Below are 23,144 nucleotides of genomic sequence, written 5' to 3' on the forward strand. Positions count from 1 at the left end.
TCGTGGAACAACCCACATCAAACTCATCAAGGGAAAAATCATCTTTCAGCATCAACATCTTCTCCACCAGCCTCTGCTTCCAAAGCTCCGGCACAGGTAAGGCCCCAAAGTTAAAAGCCTCAGCGGTCAACTTATCCCTGTTTTCCAATAGCTCTCTGCCAGTGAGCCTCACCTTGGCACCATGCATCACCGTCACTGGGAACAGATGCACCAAGGGCATACCTCGTGTAAAGGTGACCTCCCTTTCCTAGTCCTCCTGACGATCACCACCATCCGGCGTAGCTGTACCACCGACACTCCCACCTTGGCCTCCAAGAACTCCAGTTTCACTGAGAAATAACCGTCCTAAGGGTAATCACCAGTGCTGATACCCCAAATTTCCAGTGCACTGAAGGGTGACTTGTGTAAATGCTGCAAATACTAATCGTAGAACAAACGGTACAGTAACGTGAACTTCGACCCAGTGTCAAGTATAGCTTTTGCATCTATTCCCTCTATCTGTATCGACATCCTGGATCGGGGTCCCAGCAATCCTTCTGGGATATGGTCTTTTCCTCCCAGGGGTCCCATGGCACATTGCTGGGAACATGTTTTCCCAGAGACTCCAGGCAGTTCCCTCAGTGGATCTCCTCTAAGTTTCCCACCCCTCTTCCTGCTGAGACACCCGTGGATTCGCTCTCCGAGGGACCCCCTGCCGATTACATTCCCGCCTGAAGTGCCCCTCTTCCCCACAGTTACAACACACGGCTCGTCTCACAGGACGCTGGCCTCCCACAGGCCATTGTGCAGTCTGTCCCTTCAGGGAGGGGCCCTCTCTACTCGTCCCCTCACGTAGAGGAACCCCATATGCCGTGACCCCCTTTATTATCTCCCCAGTGGAGCTGGCCCCGATCACTTCACCACAAGGGGCTACTACTGAGGACCATACCGTACTCATGGAGCTCTCTTCCGACTCCAATACATCCTCCTCCTCCCTCACTTCTCAGAGCAACTGAACGAAGGACAGGGGAGGGGGGGCAGGTGGAGGGGAGGGGACTATGTTCTACAGGCCTGCCAGAGACCCATAGCAATCATGTCATGCCTCTGTGCGCCCCTGGCTACCTGGTCTATCTTTATCCGATCCACTTCAGTCCCCTAAATGACCCACCGGGCGCCTCAAACAATTTAGCCGTCAGTCCATCAGGAAAAGATACAGAGAAAGCTTCTTCCCTTTCTCCTGACGCAGGTTCTGAAACCCCCAGTAAAAGCTCCACCGTGCTCCCCATCAGACCAAAACCCTCCTCAAATGCTTTTAGATACTCAGTCAGAAAAGTGTAAGGTTGGTTAACTTTCACGTCTTTTACTACCTCAGCCGCCATCCCCCTCAAACATTCAACCAATCGGTTTCGCTTTTCTTCCTCAGAACGCTGCCACTCACCTAGCAACTGAGACACGTGCTCTATCCATCTCTCATAATCGTCTTCCCCTTCAGGGATGGGAGTCCTCTTTGAGAAAACTCTCAACTTCTGATGAGGACGCGCCGACTTGTTCACCAGGGAGTTAATGGCTGATGCTAACTTGGAGCCCTCACCCTTCCGTGGGGGATGGGGACTAATTAAATCTTCCAAATCTGACCAGTCCCTCAGAAACAACAGGACCCGATCTCTAAAATCTCCACCCCCCGCCCCCCCCGGCGTCAGGCAACTCCTCTGATGTCCCATCAGACCCTTCCTCCATGACAATGTGCATGCCCCATGGCCCCGCCTCACCGGGGTCACCAATAGACGCTGGCAGTCCCACTACTGTTACATCAGCACTAGTCTGAACTAACACAAATCATGAGTCTGCCATTTTACCAAACTTTCTGGCTACGATTTCGACCTTACCTACAGCTTTAACTGTACTCAACCATCAAATTAACACTTCCTCCGAGGTACACATATCTACTCCACTTAATACGCAGGCATGATTAACTGGTACTTCCTCGATCTCACACAAGCGTTCAATCTTATTCGGGTTCATCTCCACTAACTTAAACTGGGCGAATTACACAGTGTCCGTCAAAATTCAAATCCTGCATGAGCCCCCACACTGTAGCGTCTTTGCCCAATTTGCTCCCGATGGTCTAGGGTAAACTGGCGTTGACCCCGCCAACACTGGAATGGCGTTGGTGTGGATACTGTGTGATATACCCTGGTAACAGCCCACTACTTAAAATGTCAGTAAGTACACAATATACAATTAAACAATTACACCTGATAATTATTTCTTGGTGGGGGTGTATGGGGTGTCAGGGAGGAGTAGCACCTCTGGTGGGGAAACACGTTGCGTCCTTTTCAAGGTGGTTAGTCCACCTTTAGTCCCCACTTGGCACTCAGCTCTCACCTGTGGCTCCCTGTAGCTGTTTGCATGCGATAGCGGCCACACCCCGGGCAACGGCTTCGACAAACCGGATGAGGGTAGCCAACGGGTCTCAGCCTCTCAGTGAGATAGGCAGTTGTCTAGCCCAGCATGTGAAGACTGACTCCAGCAGATTCAGCAGACGAAACCAACGAAAGGTCCAACGGTCAAGAAGGCAGTCTCTGCAAGCGTCGTGGAACGTGTAGAGCAGGACAAGACACAGAAGACGTCCTGGTCATCCACTGCGCCTAATCCCATCTCCAGCTGTCTCGACTCTGTCTAGCTACTGGATCCAGATGGGAATTGGGAAAAGAGAGTGAGGCTGACGCAGCACAAGTCTCTCTCACTTAAATCCAAATCGTGCACTGGTCTCGACACGACCAAATGGTGTCGAGGTCCTCATCGACGTCGACGATGGACGAACACACATTTCTTGGTGATGGGTTAGTAGAAACAAATACAATAAAGGTGCCAAGTCAGTAAAATTAAAAGTTCTGTGCGCAAAATAATTTGTTTGAGCTCACAAAATCAGGTATCCTTTCCACCCATCGATCTCCTCCGAAATCCATCGACGCTCGGCTGGGATCACTCCCGCTGATCTACCAGAGCACTCGATTCATGTCCAACCTCTTCTCTTCTCCTCGACGAAAAGCCCGCGCATTCCCTCCGGTTCCCAAACATACAGAGAGAATAACATGATTCCCATTGGCTAGCAAATGAATACGAGTCCCGTTATCACTAATTATAACCCAAACATGCTGCTAGAGAACCCCTTACCTCAGCAGTTAACATTACAGATTAATATTACTGAGCACCCTACATTCTTCCCCCACCGAATTTATTCATGCAATCATGAAGTTCAAATAATTTTCCAACCCTTCCTGCAAAACACAAAGCTCAATCTAAGTGCAGAAAGCAGTGATATAGCTTCCCAAAACAGTGGAGGCCACACCCTGTTCTCCAGGTGCTATATGTGCCAACCTGTCTGGGGGGGTTCCTACTTCTCTGAGACCTGCGTAAGCCCTCTTCTAACTCTTCCACCTCAGACACTACAGGGCACCCTCAGGAGCGACTTGGCAAACCCTCCTGCAAGCGGTCACCCAAACCCCAGTGGACCCCGCAACCGTCTGTCTCTAGTTCAGACCCCACATCCTCTCCTTAAGCGCCCTGCGATGCCACCGACTGCCCATCACTAATCCCCCTTTACCCGTCTAACCCAGTGGGGGAAAGGCCAGGAGTCTCTTCCTCCATCACGGGACCATCAGCGAGCAGTATCATGTACCAATCGTCCAAACCATCATCCTCTGAATCAGTATCCCCCACAGGGGTTGGGCCCGATCCCGTTTCTTCCAGGGTGGACTTTTCTGTCACCCCGTGGGTATGCAGAGTCCTTGTACTAGATGCAGCCACCAGGTCAGGCTCCGGCTCTACCTGTACATCTTGCCCCGGGGCAACAGGTGATACCGATGGAGAATCTTGACAGGCCCCTTTCCATCCCTGGGCCGCACCTGGAAAACCGGCAAATTTGGCATCTGACTCTCCACCACATAGGGTGTGGCCGCCCAGCGATCAGCCAACTTGTGCTTTCCAGGTACACCCTATCCTCGTTATATGCGTCTTCAGAAAATGTGGATTCACAGTTATGCGAGGAACCTATTTCTACCAACGTCTTCTTCTACACGTCCAAAACTCACAGTTATGCGAGGAGCACTGCTTTCTACCAATACAAGTCACATGTGCATGCCTTACACTCTCACTGTTGGGATGAGAAGCACCGCTTTACTGCCCATACAAGTCAGGTGCTTGCGCCTCACAATCTCACTTCCGCCAGTCTCGCATTGGTTTTGGCAAGGTGTGGATGTGCAATCTTGTGCTCTTAAACTTTTGTTGGTTTTACCTATGGTGCAGTGATTTTGTGCTTGAAATATTTAACTATGCTTCCTAAGCATCCGATGTGACGTCCTGGGCCATCAGCCGAGCGGCAGAAAAGCGCTTTAACACTTGAAAAAAAGTTGGAAATTATAAACAGCGAGGCATCAGCTGTAGGTAACACAGCTCTGGGACGTTACTGCCGGGAACAGAATCTTGTCCTTAAAGTTCTTTCGTTGCGTGACAATGCGCCAGCCCATCCTAAGCATTCAGACAGCATTCTCCTAACATAACAGTGCGTTTCCTGCCACCTAACACAACATCGCTGATTCAATCACTCGACCAAGGTGTGATCCACATTCAAGAGGTACTTTATTTTTACGGCGAACTGTCTCGCAGAAGCTGCAAGCAACAGACGATTTTGAAAGTCCCAGGAGTTTACCAACGATGAGGGACTGGTGGAAGTCGAAACACTTGGCACAAATGGCAATGGACATGGACACAAGTTTAGATCGGAGTCAGCATTTCAGTTGTTCCCTGCTGTCAACCCTTCTTCCCTACAAGCAAATTTATGCTGAAAAACAAAATGCTGCCAAGCAAACAACCATCACCACTTTCTTCAAATCGGTGGCATCTCCGGCTGCCGGCAGTTCTAAGAGTTCTGTGAATCTTCCTTCACCCTTTGCTGTGCTTGACATGATCCTGACAACCACAACCATCCAACTTATCCATGAAAAGCTGCCCAACACCACAACAACCACTCATCTCCCGGAGCAATCACACCTGCCACTGCTGGTGAGTACTGTACACCCTGATATGTTAACTTTCTATGATTTATTACTTTGAATACAACATAAAATTCATGAAATATAATACAAATGTTGCCTTGTGGTACTGCTTTTCTGTCGTATTGGTATGAAAATGTGAATAAATTACAGATAAAACATATTTAGGAAGCCCTCTGGAACGCTTCCCTATTTTCTCCATTTAAATAATTATTCACATCATGCTTCGACTGTGAGGAACGTATCCCCCGGATATAATGAGGACAGGGTGGAATCCCAAATTCCTTGAGGATTCGGTCTCCCGGCAGGAGTTGAGAGAACTTTACTTTCTGGTCATACCTCCTCTTATTTCCCCAAGAACGAGCGCAGGGGCCTCGGCCAAGTGGTCACCGCTTGTATCTTTGCCGGATCTGTACCTACGCCATTTCGCAAGATTACGTGTCCAACACAGCTAACAGACGTCTGGCAGAACTGACATTTGTCCAAGGAAAGTTTTAAGTCTTCATCCTTAAGTCGGTTCAGCACCTTTATTAGCCTCACTTCGTGTTCTTTCAAAGTGGATCCAAATACTATCAGGTCATCCAAATATACCAGCACTTCAAGCAAGTTCATATCACCCACCGTCTTCTCCATGACTGTTTGAAAAGTCCGATATGCCCTGGGGCATCTTTTCAAACTGGAAAAATCCCAGAGGGCATATGAATGCCATCTTTTCTTTATCGGCCACATACATTGGGATCTGGTAATGTTCACTCCTCAAGTCCAGCACGCGAAACCACTTCACCCCACTCAGACAGGCCAGCGCATCTTCGACCCTTGGGACCCTATACCGGTCAGGAACTGTTCAGAGACCAGTAATCCACACACATACGAATCTTTCCATTTTTCTTCCGGGCCACAGCTATTGGGGAGACATAAGGGCCTCAGTACTCCGCAATCATCCCAGCTTCCTTCAACTTACACAAGTGCTGCCGTACATCTTCCACGCCTGCAGGGACCAGTTGCTGCGAGCTCTCTCGAAACGGGGTGTCCTCAATCACCCAGATGGTGTGGCGAGTGCTCCTGGAACAACCCACATCAAACTCGTCAACGGAAAAAACATCTTTCAGCGTCAACATCTTCTCCACCAACCTCCGCTTCCAACCCTCCAGCACAGGTGAGGCCGCAAAATAAAAGCCTCAGCGGTCAACTTATCCCTGTTTTCCAACAGCACTCCGCCAGCGAGCCTCATGGGGGCACCACGCATCACCGTCACCGGGAAAAAATGCACCATTTGCATCCCTCATTTAAAGGTGACCTCCCTTTCTGTAGTGTTCTTTACGATCACCACCATCCTGTGTGCCTGTACCACTGGGTGCTTCTGCAACTCAGGTCTCACCAGCACCCCAGCTGGAAATCTCGATTCCCCCTCGAGATCTTCTGGGGTGTCCACTAAAAGGGCTTCACCCTCAGACACCCTGGGGAATCTGGGAGTCCCCATCACTCTCACTACTTCCCCGGGGCATACCACACTGGACTTCGACTGGGCACACCACACAGTTCCTCTTTTAAATCCCGTGTTCAGCCCAGTGCGGCCACACACACACAGTTCAAAGCAGCTCGAAACACTGGGTGCACTGACAGGATCTTCAAAAAGTCCTCACCCACCTGCTCCTTGCAGGCCCCCAGGAGCCTCTGTACAATAGGGGTGCTGGTCTCCACCAGAACTGACACACCCCCAGTCTCAAGTGGGTCCGGGAAAACCAGCACCGAGGCCTCATGAGCCGCGGACACTCCCACCTCGGCCTCCAAGAACTTCAGCTTCACTGACAAATAACCATCGTAGGGGTAATCACCAGCGCTGATACCCCAAATTTCCAGTGCACTGAAGGGTGTCAAGGATAAATGCTGGAAACACTGATCGTAGAACAAACGGTACTGTAACATGACCTGCGACCCAGTGTAGAGTCTGGCTTTTGCATCAATTCCCTCCATCTATATCAACACGCTGGATCGGGGTCCCACCAATCCTTCTGGGATAGAGTCTTTTCCTCCTGGGGGTCCCGTGGCACATTGCTGGGAACGTGATTTCCCAGAGACTCCAGGCCATCCCTCACTGGTCTCCTCTAAGTTTCCCGACCCCTCTCCCTGCTGGGACAGCCGTGGACTCGCTCTCTGAGGGGTCCCCTGCTGTTCACATTCCTGTCTGAAGTGCCTCTCTTCCCCACAGTTATAACACACGGCTTGTCTCGCGGGACCCTGGCCTCCCATGGGCCATTATGCAGTCTGTCCCTTCAGGGAGGGGCCCTCTCTGCTACTCCCTTCACTTGGAGGAATCCCACCTGCCACGACCCCCTTTACTATCTCTGGAGTGGAGCTGGCCCCAGTTACTTCACCACAGAGGGGCTACTACTTAGGACTGCACCATACTCACGAAGCCCTCTTCCAACTCTAATGCGCCCCCCTCCTCCCCCACCTCTCTGAGCAACTGAACGAACGACGGGGGGACCGGGTTCTACGGGACTGCTGGAGACCCATAGCAATCATGTCATGCCTCTGTGCGCCCCTGGCTACTTGGTCTATCCTTATCTGATCCAACTCAGTCCACTAAATGACCCCCGGACGCCTGTATCCGGAAAAGATACTCAGAAAGCTTTTCCCTTTTCCCCTGATGCAGGTTCCGAAGCCTCCCCTAAAAGCTCCACTGTGCTTCCTGTCAGACCAAAAGCCTTCTCCCATGCTCTTAGATACTCAATCAGAGAAGCATAAGGCTGGTTAACTTTCATGCCTGTTACTACCTCAGCCGCCACCCCCCTCAAACATTCAACCAATCGCTGTCGCTTTTCTTCCTCAGAACACTGCCACTCACCAAGCAGCTGAGACACATGCTCTATCCATCTCTCATAATTGTCTTCCCCTTCGGGGGTGGGAGTCCTCCCCGAGAAAACTCTCAACTGACGAGGACCTGCCGACTTCTTCACCAGGAAGATAATGGCTGATGCCAACTCGGAGCCCTCACCCTTCCGTGGGGGATGGGGACTAACTAAATCTTCCAAATCTGACCACTCCCTTCCTTCATCCCTCCCTTCATCCCGCAGAAACAATAGGTCCCGACCTCTAAAATCTCCACCCCCAGCATCAGGCAACTCCTCTGGTGTCCCAACAGACCCTTCCTCCGTGACAATGAGTACGCCCCCTGGCCGCACCTCACCAAGGTCACCATGGATGCTGGCAGTCCCACTGCCGTGACATCAGCACTAGTCTGAACTAACACAAAGCCTGAGTCCGCCATTTTACCAAACTTTCTGGCTACGATTTCGACCTTACCTTCAACTTTAACTGTACTCAACCATCCAATTAACACTTCCTCCGAGGTACGCATATCTACCCCACTTAATATGCAGGTATTATTAACCAGCACTTCCTCGATCTCACACCAGCGTTCAATCTCATCCGGGTCCATCTCCACTAATTTAAACCGGGCGAATTACACTGTATCCTTCAAAATTCAAATCCTGGACGAGTCCCCACACTATAGCGTCTGTGCCCAATTGGCTCCTGTTCGTCTAAGGTAAACTGGCGTTGACCCTGCCAACACTGTAATGAAGTTGGTGTGGATACTGTGTGATGCACCCTGGTACCAGCCCACAACATAAAATATCAGACAGTACACAATATACAATTAAATGATTACACTTTATAATTATTTCTTGGTGTTGGATTGGTAGAAACAAATACAATAAAGGCGCCAAGTCAGTAAATTTATCAGTTATGTGCACAAAATAATTCGTTGGAGCTCATAAAATCAGGTATCCTTTCCACCCATCCATCTCCTCCGAACTCCGTCGACACTCGGCAGTGATCACTCCTGCTGATCTACCAGAGTACTCGACTCACGTCCGACCTCTTCTCTTCGACGAAAAGCCTGCGCATTCCTTCCAGTTCCCACGCATACAGAGAGAATAACATGACTTCCGTTGGCTAGCAAATTAATACATGTCCTGTTATCCCTAATTATAACCCAAACATGCTGCTTCACAGAACCCTTTAGCTCAGCAGTTAACATTACAAAGAAGTCCTTTTGTCAGCCTTAACAATTAACATTACAGATTAATATTACTGAGAACCCTACATCAATAAAACTTAATCTACATACTTTTTTACCAAATGTATGCACTTATGCAGAATCAAAAGAATGAACATGTTTGCAATCTGAAATACTTGGGAAGTCAAACAATACCTGTTGAAAAAAATGCTGCCTACCCTGCCAATGTCAACTCTGGCATCTATTACAAATATTTACCTTGGATTAAGAGGAGGAATGAGATGAAATACTAATGCCTGATTCTTTTTAAAAATAATCTAAAATAGCCATCGAAATTGATCAATTCCCTTTCTAGCTGATAATCACACTACACTGTCTAGCCATAGAGAGCAGCAATTGCTCTTTACAATGACGATGTAGAATACTGAAAAGATTTCTTCGTGAGCAATTTTAAATAGCTCTACCGATTCTGCAACACTAATTGGAACATAATGAATCTATAACATTATTTTTAAGATGTAAATTGCATATAATGTTAACATACATATAATCTATCTTACAATTTTGCTGACATATGGAATAGATAGTGACCAGGGCTTGTTTCTGAGTTTCAGGACTGTCCATCTGATACTTCAAACACTCCAGCAGTAAATCCAGATCTGTTTTTAACCCTGTATATTAAATACAAATAGTAAATTGTGGTATCAGCACACAAGGCAACAAATTTACACAAATACAAGAAAGAAAACACATCAAAATTATAGATTAGAACGATCTCTGGCAGCAATTTAAGATTACATCTTTCATTTAATTATTTAGAATTCAAGTAATTAATTACATTTCTATTAGTCCCTGAATCTTTGAGTAGGAAGGCAAGATAATATAAAATTATTTGGCACCAAAGGAGTCATTGTATGCATCTCTGTTTCACCACTACATAGACAGAGATTTCAGATCATTACCTGCTATGAATAAAAAAAAAATCCCTTACATCTTCCTGTATTCTTTGCCTGCAGTCTAGTCTATGTCCTACAGTTTTTTGCACCAGGAATTAGTGGAATACAGGTTTCTTTGCTTAACTTGTAAAACTCAATCAAATTTACCTTTTACATATTTTAGTTGAACAAGGAGGGCAATAACACATTGTAAGAGGATGCATTGAACCAATGGTGCAATGAATGTAGACAAACATGTATACTGATTTTAATGAATAATGTACATTGTAAAACTATAATAATTCTTCAATTTATGAAGCCCAGGATTCAATATATTTTATTAAGTACTTAAGACCATAGAACATAGAAATCTACAGCACATTACAGGCTGTTGGGCCCACAATTTTGTGCCAACCATAAGCTACAAGAGCAGAATTAGTCCAAGTGGCCCATCTTGCCTGCTCTGCCATTCCATCTTGGCTGATTTATTTTCCCTCTCAACCCTAATATCCCACCTTCTCCCCATAATCTTTGATGCCCTGACTAAGCAAGAACCTATGAACCTCCGCTTGAAGTATACCCAATGACTTGATTTCCACAGCCATCAGAGACAATGAATTCCACAGATTCACCACCCTCTGGCTAAACAAATTCCTTCTCATCTCTGTTCTAAAAGGACGTCCCTCTCTTTTGAGGCTGTGCCCTCTGGTCCTAGACCCACCGACTATAGGAAAACATCTTCTCTGTTCAATATTTAATAAGTTTCAACCCCTCAACCATCAGGCTCTTGAACAAAAGGGGATAGCTACATTCATTTACGGACTCTGTTATATTGTTATATCATGCTCATTATTTATTGCTATTTATTTATATCTGCATTTGTACAGCTTGTTTACAGCTCCCGATGTATACAGTTTAGTTACTGTTCAATAGATTTGCTAATCATGCCGGCAGAAAAAGAATCTCAGGGTTGTAGGTGGTGACATGTACAGTATGCGCTGATAATAAATTTTGCTTTGAACTTTGAGATGCCCCTCATTTTTCTAAACTCCAGCAAGTACAGGCTCAGAATCATCAAACACTTCTCATATGTCAACGCATTCATTCCCAGAGTCATTCTTGTGAACCTCCTCTGGTCCTTTTACAATGCCAGCACATCTTTTCTTAGATAAAGAACCCAAAACTGCTCACAATACTCCAAGTATTACTCCAATAAGGCATTGATCTGACCAGTGCCTTATAAAGCCTCAGCATTACATCCTTGCTCTTACATCCTAGTCCTCTCGAAATGAATGCTAACATTGCATTTATCTTCCTTACTCAGCCTGCAAATTAACCTTTAGGGAATACTGCATAAGGACTTCCAAGTCCCTTTGTACCTTTGATTTTTTAATTTTCGTCCCATTTAGAAAATAGTCCACGCCTTTATTCCTTCTTAAAAAATGCATGACCATATGCTTCCATACACTATATTTCATCTGCCAGTGCTTTGCCAATTCTCCCAATCTGAGTAAGTCTTTCTGCAAACTCCCTGCTTCCTCAACAATACCTGGTACTCTACCTATCTTTTTATCGTCTGCAAACTTGGCCACAAATCAATCAATTCCGTCATCCAAATCGTTAACATATAAAATGCAAAGAAGCAGCCCCAATGCTAACCCCTGTGGAACACCACTTGTCAGTGGCAGACAACCCAGAATAGGCCCGCTTTATTCCAACTCTGCCTCCTGCCAATCAACCAATCTTCTATCCATGCTAAAATCTTTTCTGTAATATAACGAGCTCTTATCGTGTTAAGCAGCCTCATGTGCAGCACCTTGTCAAATGCCTTCTGAAAAACCAAGCAAACAACATTCACTGCCCCTCTTTTGTTTATCCCTGTTATTTCCTCAATGAATTCCAACCTATTTGTCAGGCAAAATTTCCCCTTAAGCAAACCAGACTTTGGCCTACTTTAGCATAAGCCTCCAAGTGCCCCGAAACCTCATCCTTAATAATGGACTCCAACATCTTCCTAACTACTGAAGTCAAGCTAACTAATTTCCTTTCTTCTGCTTCCCTCCCTTCTTAAAGTGTGGAGTGACATTTGCAATGTTCCAGTCCATAAGACCCATTCAAGATTCTAGTAATTTTTGAAAGATCATTACGAATACCTATTTAGCTATCTCTTTCAGAACCCTGAGGTGTAGCTCATTTGGTCTATAGTCATTGTCATACTTTATTGATCCCGGGGGAAATTGGTTTTCGTTACAGTTGCACCATAAGTAATAAATAGCAATAAAACCATAAATAGTTAAATAGTAATATGTAAATTATGCCAGTAAATTATGAAATAAGTCCAGGACCAGCCTATGGGCTCAGAGTGTCTGACCCTCCAAGGGAGGAGTTGTAAAGTTTGATGGCCACAGGCAGGAATGACTTCCTATGATGCTCAGTGCTGCATCTCGGTGGAATGAGTCTCTGGCTGAATGTACTCCTGTGCCCACCCAGTACATTATGTAGTGGATGGGAGACATTTCCAAGATGGCATGCAACTTGGACAGCATCCTCTTTTCAGACACCACCATCAGAGAGTCCAGTTCCATCCCCACAACATCACTGGCCTTACGGGTGAGTTTGTTGATTCTGTTGGTGTTTGCTACCCTCAGCCTGCTGCCCCAGCACACAACAGCAAACATGATCGCACTGGCCACCACAGGCTCGTAGAACATCCTCAGCATCGTCCGGCAGATGTTAAAGGACCTCAGTCTCCTCAGGAAATAGAGACAGCTCTGACCCTTCTTGTAGACAGCCTCAGTGTTCTTTGACCAGTCCAGTTTATTCTCAATTCGTATCCCCAGGTATTTGTAATCCTCCACCATGTCCACACTGACCCCCTGGATGGAAACAGGGGTCACCGGTACCTTAGCTCTCCTCAGGTCTACCACCAGCTCCTTAGTCTTTTTCACATTAAGCTGCAGATAATTCTGCTCACACCATGTGACAAAGTTTCCTACCATAGCCCTGTACTCAGCCTCATCTCCCTTGCTGATGCATCCAACTATGGCAGAGTCATCCGAAAACTTCTGAAGATGACAAGACTCTGTGCAGTAATTGAAGTCCGAGGTGTAAATGGTGAAGAGAAAGGGAGTCAAGACAGTCCCCTGTGGAGCCCCAGTGCTGCTGATCACTCTGTCGGACACACAGTGTTGCAAGCATACGTACTGTGGTCTGCCAGCCAGGTAATCAAGAATCCATGATACCAGGGAAGCATCCACCTGCATCGCTGTCAGCTTCTCCCCCAGCAGAGCAGGGCGGATGGTGTTGAACGCACTGGAGAAGTCAAAAAACATGAACTGCACTGTGCTCGCTGGCTTGTCCAGGTGGGCGTAGACACGGTTCAGCAGGTTGACGATGGCATATGTCTAGATGACATATCTACTTTCAGCTTCCCAAGCAACTTCTCCAAAGTAATAGCAACAACGCTCACTTCTGTCCTGACACTCTAGAATTTCTTGCATACTGCTAGTGTCTCCGATGAAGACTGATGCAAAATACATAGTATATTCGTCCCCCATTGCTACCTCTCCAATGTCATTTTCCAGTGGCCTGAACCTACTCTTGCCTTTACTTACTCTTCATCTATCTGAAAAAAGCTTCTCAATATGTCCTTCCAACTTCAAAGATTATATACAAGGTTCAGTTTCATTCCATTCTCTATTTCCCTCATCAATTGAGGATCTCCAGATACGTTTACCCAGCTTCCTCCTTTATGTCTGCGCTTCTTCCTTGAGGATCTTCTAATGTTCCAATTTTGGTTGCATTTTACCCTACCAAAATCCCTTCTTATACCATTAAACTTAATCATCTTCCAGTTTAGAATTTCTATTTCAGACCCTTCTTTATTCTTTCTCCATTACTTATTTAAACCTTCTGATCCAATGATTACTCCTGGCCCAAGTGTGTTCTCCTAGTAACACACAGTCCATCTAATTCAACAGCAGCAGATTGGGCTGTTGGTAAATAATGGGCTGCAAGGTTGTTATCTGAAAAGTACCTTTATCCTGTGAAAAGTTCTATAATAGATTTCCTAGCACGTGGTGGGAAATTGTTACAGCTTCGCGCACCACCACTGGACTTCATCTTAACATCAGAATATAGTTGGGGAAGTGCTGGTGAAAGGTGGTCAACATATTAGGAACAGATGTACACACACCCACAGACACACAGAGAGAGAGGAAAATCCTGAAATGCAGCATCTATGGAAGGTTTTGCAAATTAATGTTTGAAAAGGGCAAGTAAAAAGTGGTTTAAAAATTCCTGCACATAAAATAAACCTAAAATGCAAAGTGGCTCAAAATAAATTGCAAAGTGTAAACAGCGGTGGGAGGAACTTATAAACCATTTTTCAGAGCACTGGTGAAGAAAATTGGAAGATTTATAAATTTTTGCCAAACTGCAAAATCTGGGCAATAAAACGCTCTGTGACATTAACACTATTTAATGCAGAAACATCTTACCACATGGTATGTTGCTAATTTTTTTTTCTTGGTTATCCATCTTGCCTGAAGACTCTCAGGATTTTAAAAGAACAAGAGAAACAATGAATCCTGTAATTTAAAGAACAACATTGAGTTCCAGTAAATGACTTATAAGAATGCACATCTTCATGAACTTTTTGGCAAGGAATTTAACAAAAACCTGTCACATATCATCAATATTGTTCTAGAATTTACCTCCAGTATTTTATCTTCATTACTTTATCTATAAAACAATTCATGTAAGAAAAATGCAAACTAATGTATAACTACAAAATTTATAAAACAAAAATATTAGTTTTCTTTTGGCACCGAGTTGCTATTCAGAAATACACGATTCTGCACATGCTGGAAATCTAGACCTATTCATACAAAATGTTGGAGGAACTCAGCGTGTCAAGCACCTTTGGAGAGGAATAGACAGCTGAAATTTCGACACAAGACTCTGTACATGGATGACAGCCTTGAGTGGAGCACCAACACAGAGGGCGAGTACAAAAAGGGCTAGAGTTGCCTCTACTTCCTGAGGAGATTGAGGTTCTTTGGAGCAGGCTCTCCTTCACAAGTTCTACTAGTCTGTTGTTGCCAGTATAATCTTCTATGCGGTAGTGTGCTGGAGCAATGGCATTGACACAACTGGTTAGAAAGGCTGGCTGTGTTAACGGAGTTAACCCCTCCCTTCCTCCACTCCGTCCCTCACTATCCACCATGTTACTGTCCAACCCCTCCCTTCCTCCACTCTGTCTCTCACTATCCTCCATTTTACTGTCCAACCCTTCCCTTCATCCACTCCGTCCCTCACTATCCTCCATGTCACTGTCCAACCCCTCCCTTTCTCTACTCCGTCCCTCACTATCACCCATGTTACTGTCCAACCCCTCTCTTCCTCCACTCCATCCCTCACTATCCTCCATGGCACTGTCTAATCCATCTCTCACTATCCTCCATATGTTACTCTCTAATCTATCTGTCACTACCCTCCAAACAGTTGCTGTCCAACTCCTCCCTTCCTCAACTCCATCCCTCACTATTATCCATTTTACTGTCCAACCCCTCCCTTCCTCCACTCCGTCCCTCACTATCCTCCATGTTACTGACAAACCCCTCCCTTCTTCCACTCCGTCGCTCACTATCCTCCATGTTACTGTCCAACCCCTCCCTTCCTCAACGGCATCCCTCACTATCCTCCACGCTACTGTCTAATCCATCTCTCACTGTCCTCCATATGTTACTGTCTAATCCATCTCTCACTATCCTCCATGTTACTGTCTCATCCATCTCTCACTACCCTCCATACAGTTGCTGTCCAATCCCTCCCTTCCTCCACTCCGTCCCTCACTATCCTCCATGTTACTGTCCAACCCCTCCCTTCCTCCACTCCGTCCCTCACTATTCTCCATGTTACTATCTAATCCATCTCTCACTATCCTCCATGTTACTGTCTGATCCATCTCTCACTCCCCTTCATACAGTTGCTGTCCAACCCCTACCTTCCTCCACTCCGTCCCTCACTATCCTCCATGTTACTGTCCAACCCCTCCCTTCCTCCACTCCGTCCTTCACCATTTTACAGTCCAACCCCTCCATTCCTCCACTCCTTCCCTCACTATCCTCCATGTTACTGTCCAACCCCTCCCTTCCTCCAGTCCATCCCTCACTATCCTCCATGTTACTCTCCAACCCCTCCCTTCCTCCACTCCGTCCCTCACTATCCTCCATGTTATTGTCTAATGCATCGCTCACTATCCTCCATGTTACTATCCAAACCCTCCCTTCCTCCACTCCGTCCCTCACTATTCTCCATGTTACTATCTAATCCATCTCTCACTATCTCCATGTTACTGTCTGATCCATCTGTCACTACCCTCCATACAGTTGCTGTCCAACCCCTACCTTCCTCCAGTCTGTCCCTCACTATCCTCCATGTTACTGTCCAACCCCTCCCTTCCTCCACTCCATCCCTCATTATCCTCCATGTTACTGTCCAACCACTCCCTTCCTTCACTCCGTCCCTCACTATCCTCCATGTTACTGTCCAACCACTCCCTTCCTCCACTCCATCCCTCATTATCCTGCATGTTACTGTTTAATCTATCTCTCACTACCCTCCATACAGTTGCTGTCCAACCCCTACCTTCCTCCACTCCATCCCTCACTATCCTCGTTACTGTCTAATCCATCTCTCACTATCCTCCATGTTACTGTCCAAATCCTCCCTTCCCTCACTCTATCCCTCACTATCCTCCATGTTACTGTCCAACCCCTCCCTTCCGCCACTCCGTCCCTCACTATCTTCCATGTTACTGTCCAACCCCTCCCTTCCTCCACTCCCTCATTATCCTCCATGTTACTGTCTAATCTATCTCTCACTACCCTCCATACAGTTGCTGTCCAACCACTCCCTTCCTCCACTTCATCACTCACTATCGTCCATGTTACGATCCAACCCCTCCCTTCCTCCACTCCGTCCCTCACTATCCTCCATGTTACTGTCCAACCCCTCCCTTCCTCCACTCCATCCCTCACTATTCTCCATGTTACTGTCCAACCCCTCCCTTCCTCCACTCTGTCCCTCACTATCCTCCATGTTACTGTTTAATCCATCTCTCACTATCCTCCATGTTACTGTCCAATCCCTCCCTTCCTCAACTCCATCCCTCACTATCCTCCATGTTACTGTCCAACCCCTCCCTTCCTCCACTCCAGCCCTCACTATCCTCCTTTACTGTCCAATCCTTCACTTCCCCCACTCCATCCCTCACTATCCTCCATGTTACTGTCCAACCCCTCCCTTCCTCTACTCCGCCCCTCAGTATCCTCCATATTACTGCCCAACCCCTCCCTTCCTCCACACCATCCCTCACTATCCTCCATGTTAGTGTCCAACCTCTCCCTTCCTCAACGGCATCCCTCACTATCCTCCACGTTACTGTCTAATCCATCTCTCACTACCCTCCATACAGTTGCTGTCCAACCACTCCCTTCCTCCACTCCGTCCCTCACTATCCTCCATTTTACTGTCCAACCCCTCACTTCGTCCACTCTGTCCCTCACTATCCTCCATGTTACTGTCCAATCCCACCCTTCCTCCACTCCGTCCCTCCCTATCCTACATATTACTGCCCAACCCCTCCCTTCCTCCACTCCGTCCCTCACTATCCTCGTTACTTTCTAATCCATCTATCACTATCCTCCATGTCACTGTCCAATCACTCCCTTCCTCGACTCCATCCCTCACTATCCTCCATGTTACTGTCCAACCCCTCCCTTCCTCCACTCCAGCCCTCACTATCCTCCTTTACTGTCCAATCCTTCACTTCCCCCACTCCATCCCTCACTATCCTCCATGTTACTGTCCAACCCCTCCCTTCCTCTACTCCGCCCCTCAGTATCCTCCATATTACTGCCCAACCCCTCCCTTCCTCCACACCATCCCTCACTATCCTCCATGTTAGTGTCCAACCTCTCCCTTCCTCAACGGCATCCCTCACTATCCTCCACGCTACTGTCTAATCCATCTCTCACTGTCCTCCATGTTACTGTCTAATCCATCTCTCACTATCCTCCATGTTACTGTCTCATCCATCTCTCACTACCCTCCATACAGTTGCTGTCCAATCCCTCCCTTCCTCCACTCCGTCCCTCACTATCCTCCATATTACTGTCCAACCCCTCCCTTCCCCCACTCCGTCGCTCACTATCCTCCATTTTACTGTCCAACCACTCCTTTCCTCCACTCCGCCCCTCACAATCCTCCATGTTACTGTCTAACCCATCTCTTACTATCCTCTACTTTACTGTCCAACCCCTCCCTTCCTCCACTCCGTCCCTCACTATCCTCCATGTTACTGTCTAACCCCTCCCTTCCTCCACTCCGTCCCTCACTATCCTCCATGTTACTGTCCAACCCCTCCCTTCCTCCACTCCGTCCCTCACTATCCTCCATGTTACTGTCCAATCCATCTCTCACTATCCTCCATGTTACTGTCCAACCCCTCCCTTCCTCCACTCCGTCCCTCACTATCCTCCATGTTACTGTCCAACCCCTCCTTTCCTCCACTCCGTCCCTCACTATCCTCCACGTTATTGTCCAACACCTCACTTCATCCACTCCGTTCCTCACTATCCTCCATGTTACTGTCCAACTCCTCCCTTCCTCCACTGCATCCCTCACTGTCCTCCATGTTACTGTCCAACCCCTCCCTTCCTCCACTCCGTCCCTCACTATCCACCATGTTACTGTCCAACCCCTCCCTTCCTCCACTCTGTCTCTCACTATCCTCCATTTTACTGTCCAACCCTTCCCTTCATCCACTCCGTCCCTCACTATCCTCCATGTCACTGTCCAACCCCTCCCTTTCTCTACTCCGTCCCTCACTATCACCCATGTTACTGTCCAACCCCTCTCTTCCTCCACTCCATCCCTCACTATCCTCCATGGCACTGTCTAATCCATCTCTCACTATCCTCCATATGTTACTCTCTAATCTATCTGTCACTACCCTCCAAACAGTTGCTGTCCAACTCCTCCCTTCCTCAACTCCATCCCTCACTATTATCCATTTTACTGTCCAACCCCTCCCTTCCTCCACTCCGTCCCTCACTATCCTCCATGTTACTGACAAACCCCTCCCTTCTTCCACTCCGTCGCTCACTATCCTCCATGTTACTGTCCAACCCCTCCCTTCCTCAACGGCATCCCTCACTATCCTCCACGCTACTGTCTAATCCATCTCTCACTGTCCTCCATATGTTACTGTCTAATCCATCTCTCACTATCCTCCATGTTACTGTCTCATCCATCTCTCACTACCCTCCATACAGTTGCTGTCCAATCCCTCCCTTCCTCCACTCCGTCCCTCACTATCCTCCATATTACTGTCCAACCCCTCCCTTCCCCCACTCCGTCACTCACTATCCTCCATTTTACTGTCCAACCACTCCTTTCCTCCACTCCGCCCCTCACAATCCTCCATGTTACTGTCTAACCCATCTCTTACTATCCTCTACTTTACTGTCCAACCCCTCCCTTCCTCCACTCCGTCCCTCACTATCCTCCATGTTACTGTCCAACCACTCCCTTCCTCCACTCCATCCCTCATTATCCTGCATGTTACTGTTTAATCTATCTCTCACTACCCTCCATACAGTTGCTGTCCAACCCCTACCTTCCTCCACTCCATCCCTCACTATCCTCGTTACTGTCTAATCCATCTCTCACTATCCTCCATGTTACTGTCCAAATCCTCCCTTCCCTCACTCTATCCCTCACTATCCTCCATGTTACTGTCCAACCCCTCCCTTCCGCCACTCCGTCCCTCACTATCTTCCATGTTACTGTCCAACCCCTCCCTTCCTCCACTCCCTCATTATCCTCCATGTTACTGTCTAATCTATCTCTCACTACCCTCCATACAGTTGCTGTCCAACCACTCCCTTCCTCCACTTCATCACTCACTATCGTCCATGTTACGATCCAACCCCTCCCTTCCTCCACTCCGTCCCTCACTATCCTCCATGTTACTGTCCAACCCCTCCCTTCCTCCACTCCATCCCTCACTATTCTCCATGTTACTGTCCAACCCCTCCCTTCCTCCACTCTGTCCCTCACTATCCTCCATGTTACTGTTTAATCCATCTCTCACTATCCTCCATGTTACTGTCCAATCCCTCCCTTCCTCAACTCCATCCCTCACTATCCTCCATGTTACTGTCCAACCCCTCCCTTCCTCCACTCCAGCCCTCACTATCCTCCTTTACTGTCCAATCCTTCACTTCCCCCACTCCATCCCTCACTATCCTCCATGTTACTGTCCAACCCCTCCCTTCCTCTACTCCGCCCCTCAGTATCCTCCATATTACTGCCCAACCCCTCCCTTCCTCCACACCATCCCTCACTATCCTCCATGTTAGTGTCCAACCTCTCCCTTCCTCAACGGCATCCCTCACTATCCTCCACGTTACTGTCTAATCCATCTCTCACTACCCTCCATACAGTTGCTGTCCAACCACTCCCTTCCTCCACTCCGTCCCTCACTATCCTCCATTTTACTGTCCAACCCCTCACTTCGTCCACTCTGTCCCTCACTATCCTCCATGTTACTGTCCAATCCCACCCTTCCTCCACTCCGTCCCTCCCTATCCTACATATTACTGCCCAACCCCTCCCTTCCTCCACTCCGTCCCTCACTATCCTCGTTACTTTCTAATCCATCTATCACTATCCTCCATGTCACTGTCCAATCACTCCCTTCCTCGACTCCATCCCTCACTATCCTCCATGTTACTGTCCAACCCCTCCCTTCCTCCACTCCAGCCCTCACTATCCTCCTTTACTGTCCAATCCTTCACTTCCCCCACTCCATCCCTCACTATCCTCCATGTTACTGTCCAACCCCTCCCTTCCTCTACTCCGCCCCTCAGTATCCTCCATATTACTGCCCAACCCCTCCCTTCCTCCACACCATCCCTCACTATCCTCCATGTTAGTGTCCAACCTCTCCCTTCCTCAACGGCATCCCTCACTATCCTCCACGCTACTGTCTAATCCATCTCTCACTGTCCTCCATGTTACTGTCTAATCCATCTCTCACTATCCTCCATGTTACTGTCTCATCCATCTCTCACTACCCTCCATACAGTTGCTGTCCAATCCCTCCCTTCCTCCACTCCGTCCCTCACTATCCTCCATATTACTGTCCAACCCCTCCCTTCCCCCACTCCGTCGCTCACTATCCTCCATTTTACTGTCCAACCACTCCTTTCCTCCACTCCGCCCCTCACAATCCTCCATGTTACTGTCTAACCCATCTCTTACTATCCTCTACTTTACTGTCCAACCCCTCCCTTCCTCCACTCCGTCCCTCACTATCCTCCATGTTACTGTCTAACCCCTCCCTTCCTCCACTCCGTCCCTCACTATCCTCCATGTTACTGTCCAACCCCTCCCTTCCTCCACTCCGTCCCTCACTATCCTCCATGTTACTGTCCAATCCATCTCTCACTATCCTCCATGTTACTGTCCAACCCCTCCCTTCCTCCACTCCGTCCCTCACTATCCTCCATGTTACTGTCCAACCCCTCCTTTCCTCCACTCCGTCCCTCACTATCCTCCACGTTATTGTCCAACACCTCACTTCATCCACTCCGTTCCTCACTATCCTCCATGTTACTGTCCAACTCCTCCCTTCCTCCACTGCATCCCTCACTGTCCTCCATGTTACTGTCCAACCCCTCCCTTCCTCCACTCCGTCCCTCACTATCCACCATGTTACTGTCCAACCCCTCCCTTCCTCCACTCTGTCTCTCACTATCCTCCATTTTACTGTCCAACCCTTCCCTTCATCCACTCCGTCCCTCACTATCCTCCATGTCACTGTCCAACCCCTCCCTTTCTCTACTCCGTCCCTCACTATCACCCATGTTACTGTCCAACCCCTCTCTTCCTCCACTCCATCCCTCACTATCCTCCATGGCACTGTCTAATCCATCTCTCACTATCCTCCATATGTTACTCTCTAATCTATCTGTCACTACCCTCCAAACAGTTGCTGTCCAACTCCTCCCTTCCTCAACTCCATCCCTCACTATTATCCATTTTACTGTCCAACCCCTCCCTTCCTCCACTCCGTCCCTCACTATCCTCCATGTTACTGACAAACCCCTCCCTTCTTCCACTCCGTCGCTCACTATCCTCCATGTTACTGTCCAACCCCTCCCTTCCTCAACGGCATCCCTCACTATCCTCCACGCTACTGTCTAATCCATCTCTCACTGTCCTCCATATGTTACTGTCTAATCCATCTCTCACTATCCTCCATGTTACTGTCTCATCCATCTCTCACTACCCTCCATACAGTTGCTGTCCAATCCCTCCCTTCCTCCACTCCGTCCCTCACTATCCTCCATATTACTGTCCAACCCCTCCCTTCCCCCACTCCGTCACTCACTATCCTCCATTTTACTGTCCAACCACTCCTTTCCTCCACTCCGCCCCTCACAATCCTCCATGTTACTGTCTAACCCATCTCTTACTATCCTCTACTTTACTGTCCAACCCCTCCCTTCCTCCACTCCGTCCCTCACTATCCTCCATGTTACTGTCTAACCCCTCCCTTCCTCCACTCCGTCCCTCACTATCCTCCATGTTACTGTCCAACCCCTCCCTTCCGCCACTCCGTCCCTCACTATCCTCTATGTTACTGTCCAATCCATCTCTCACTATCCTCCATGTTACTGTCCAAACCCTCCCTTCCTCCACTCCGTCCCTCACTATCCTCCATGTTACTGTCCAATCCATCTCTCACTATCCTCCATGTTACTGTCCAATCCATCTCTCACTATCCTCCATGTTACTGTCCAACCCCTCCTTTCTTCCACTCCGTCCCTCACTATCCTCCACGTTATTGTCCAACACCTCCCATCATCCACTCCGTCCCTCACTATCCTCCATGTTACTGTCCAACCCCTCCCTTCCTCCACTCCGTCCCTCACTATCCTCCATTTTACTGTCCAACCCCTCCCTTCGTCTACTCCATGCCACACTATCCTCCATTTTACTGTCCAACCCTTCCCTTCATCCACTCCGTCCCTCACTATCCTCCATGTCACTGTCCAACCCCTCCCTTTCTCTATT

General features: G+C 47.9%; 1 protein-coding gene across 1 annotated transcript in view; it reads right to left on the reverse strand.

Moving 5' to 3' along the window:
- The window catches only part of terb1 (telomere repeat binding bouquet formation protein 1), a 326,279-nt gene that overhangs the window by 295,536 nt on the left and 7,599 nt on the right, over positions 1–23,144 (reverse strand). The window contains 2 exon segments of the mRNA XM_063067329.1: positions 9,618–9,728; positions 14,492–14,581. Of these exon segments, the coding sequence (XP_062923399.1) occupies positions 9,618–9,728; positions 14,492–14,531 (151 nt within the window). The 5' untranslated portion in view covers positions 14,532–14,581.

The sequence above is a fragment of the Mobula hypostoma genome, chromosome 14 (assembly GCF_963921235.1).
Source record: "Mobula hypostoma chromosome 14, sMobHyp1.1, whole genome shotgun sequence".
NCBI lineage: Eukaryota > Metazoa > Chordata > Chondrichthyes > Myliobatiformes > Myliobatidae > Mobula > Mobula hypostoma.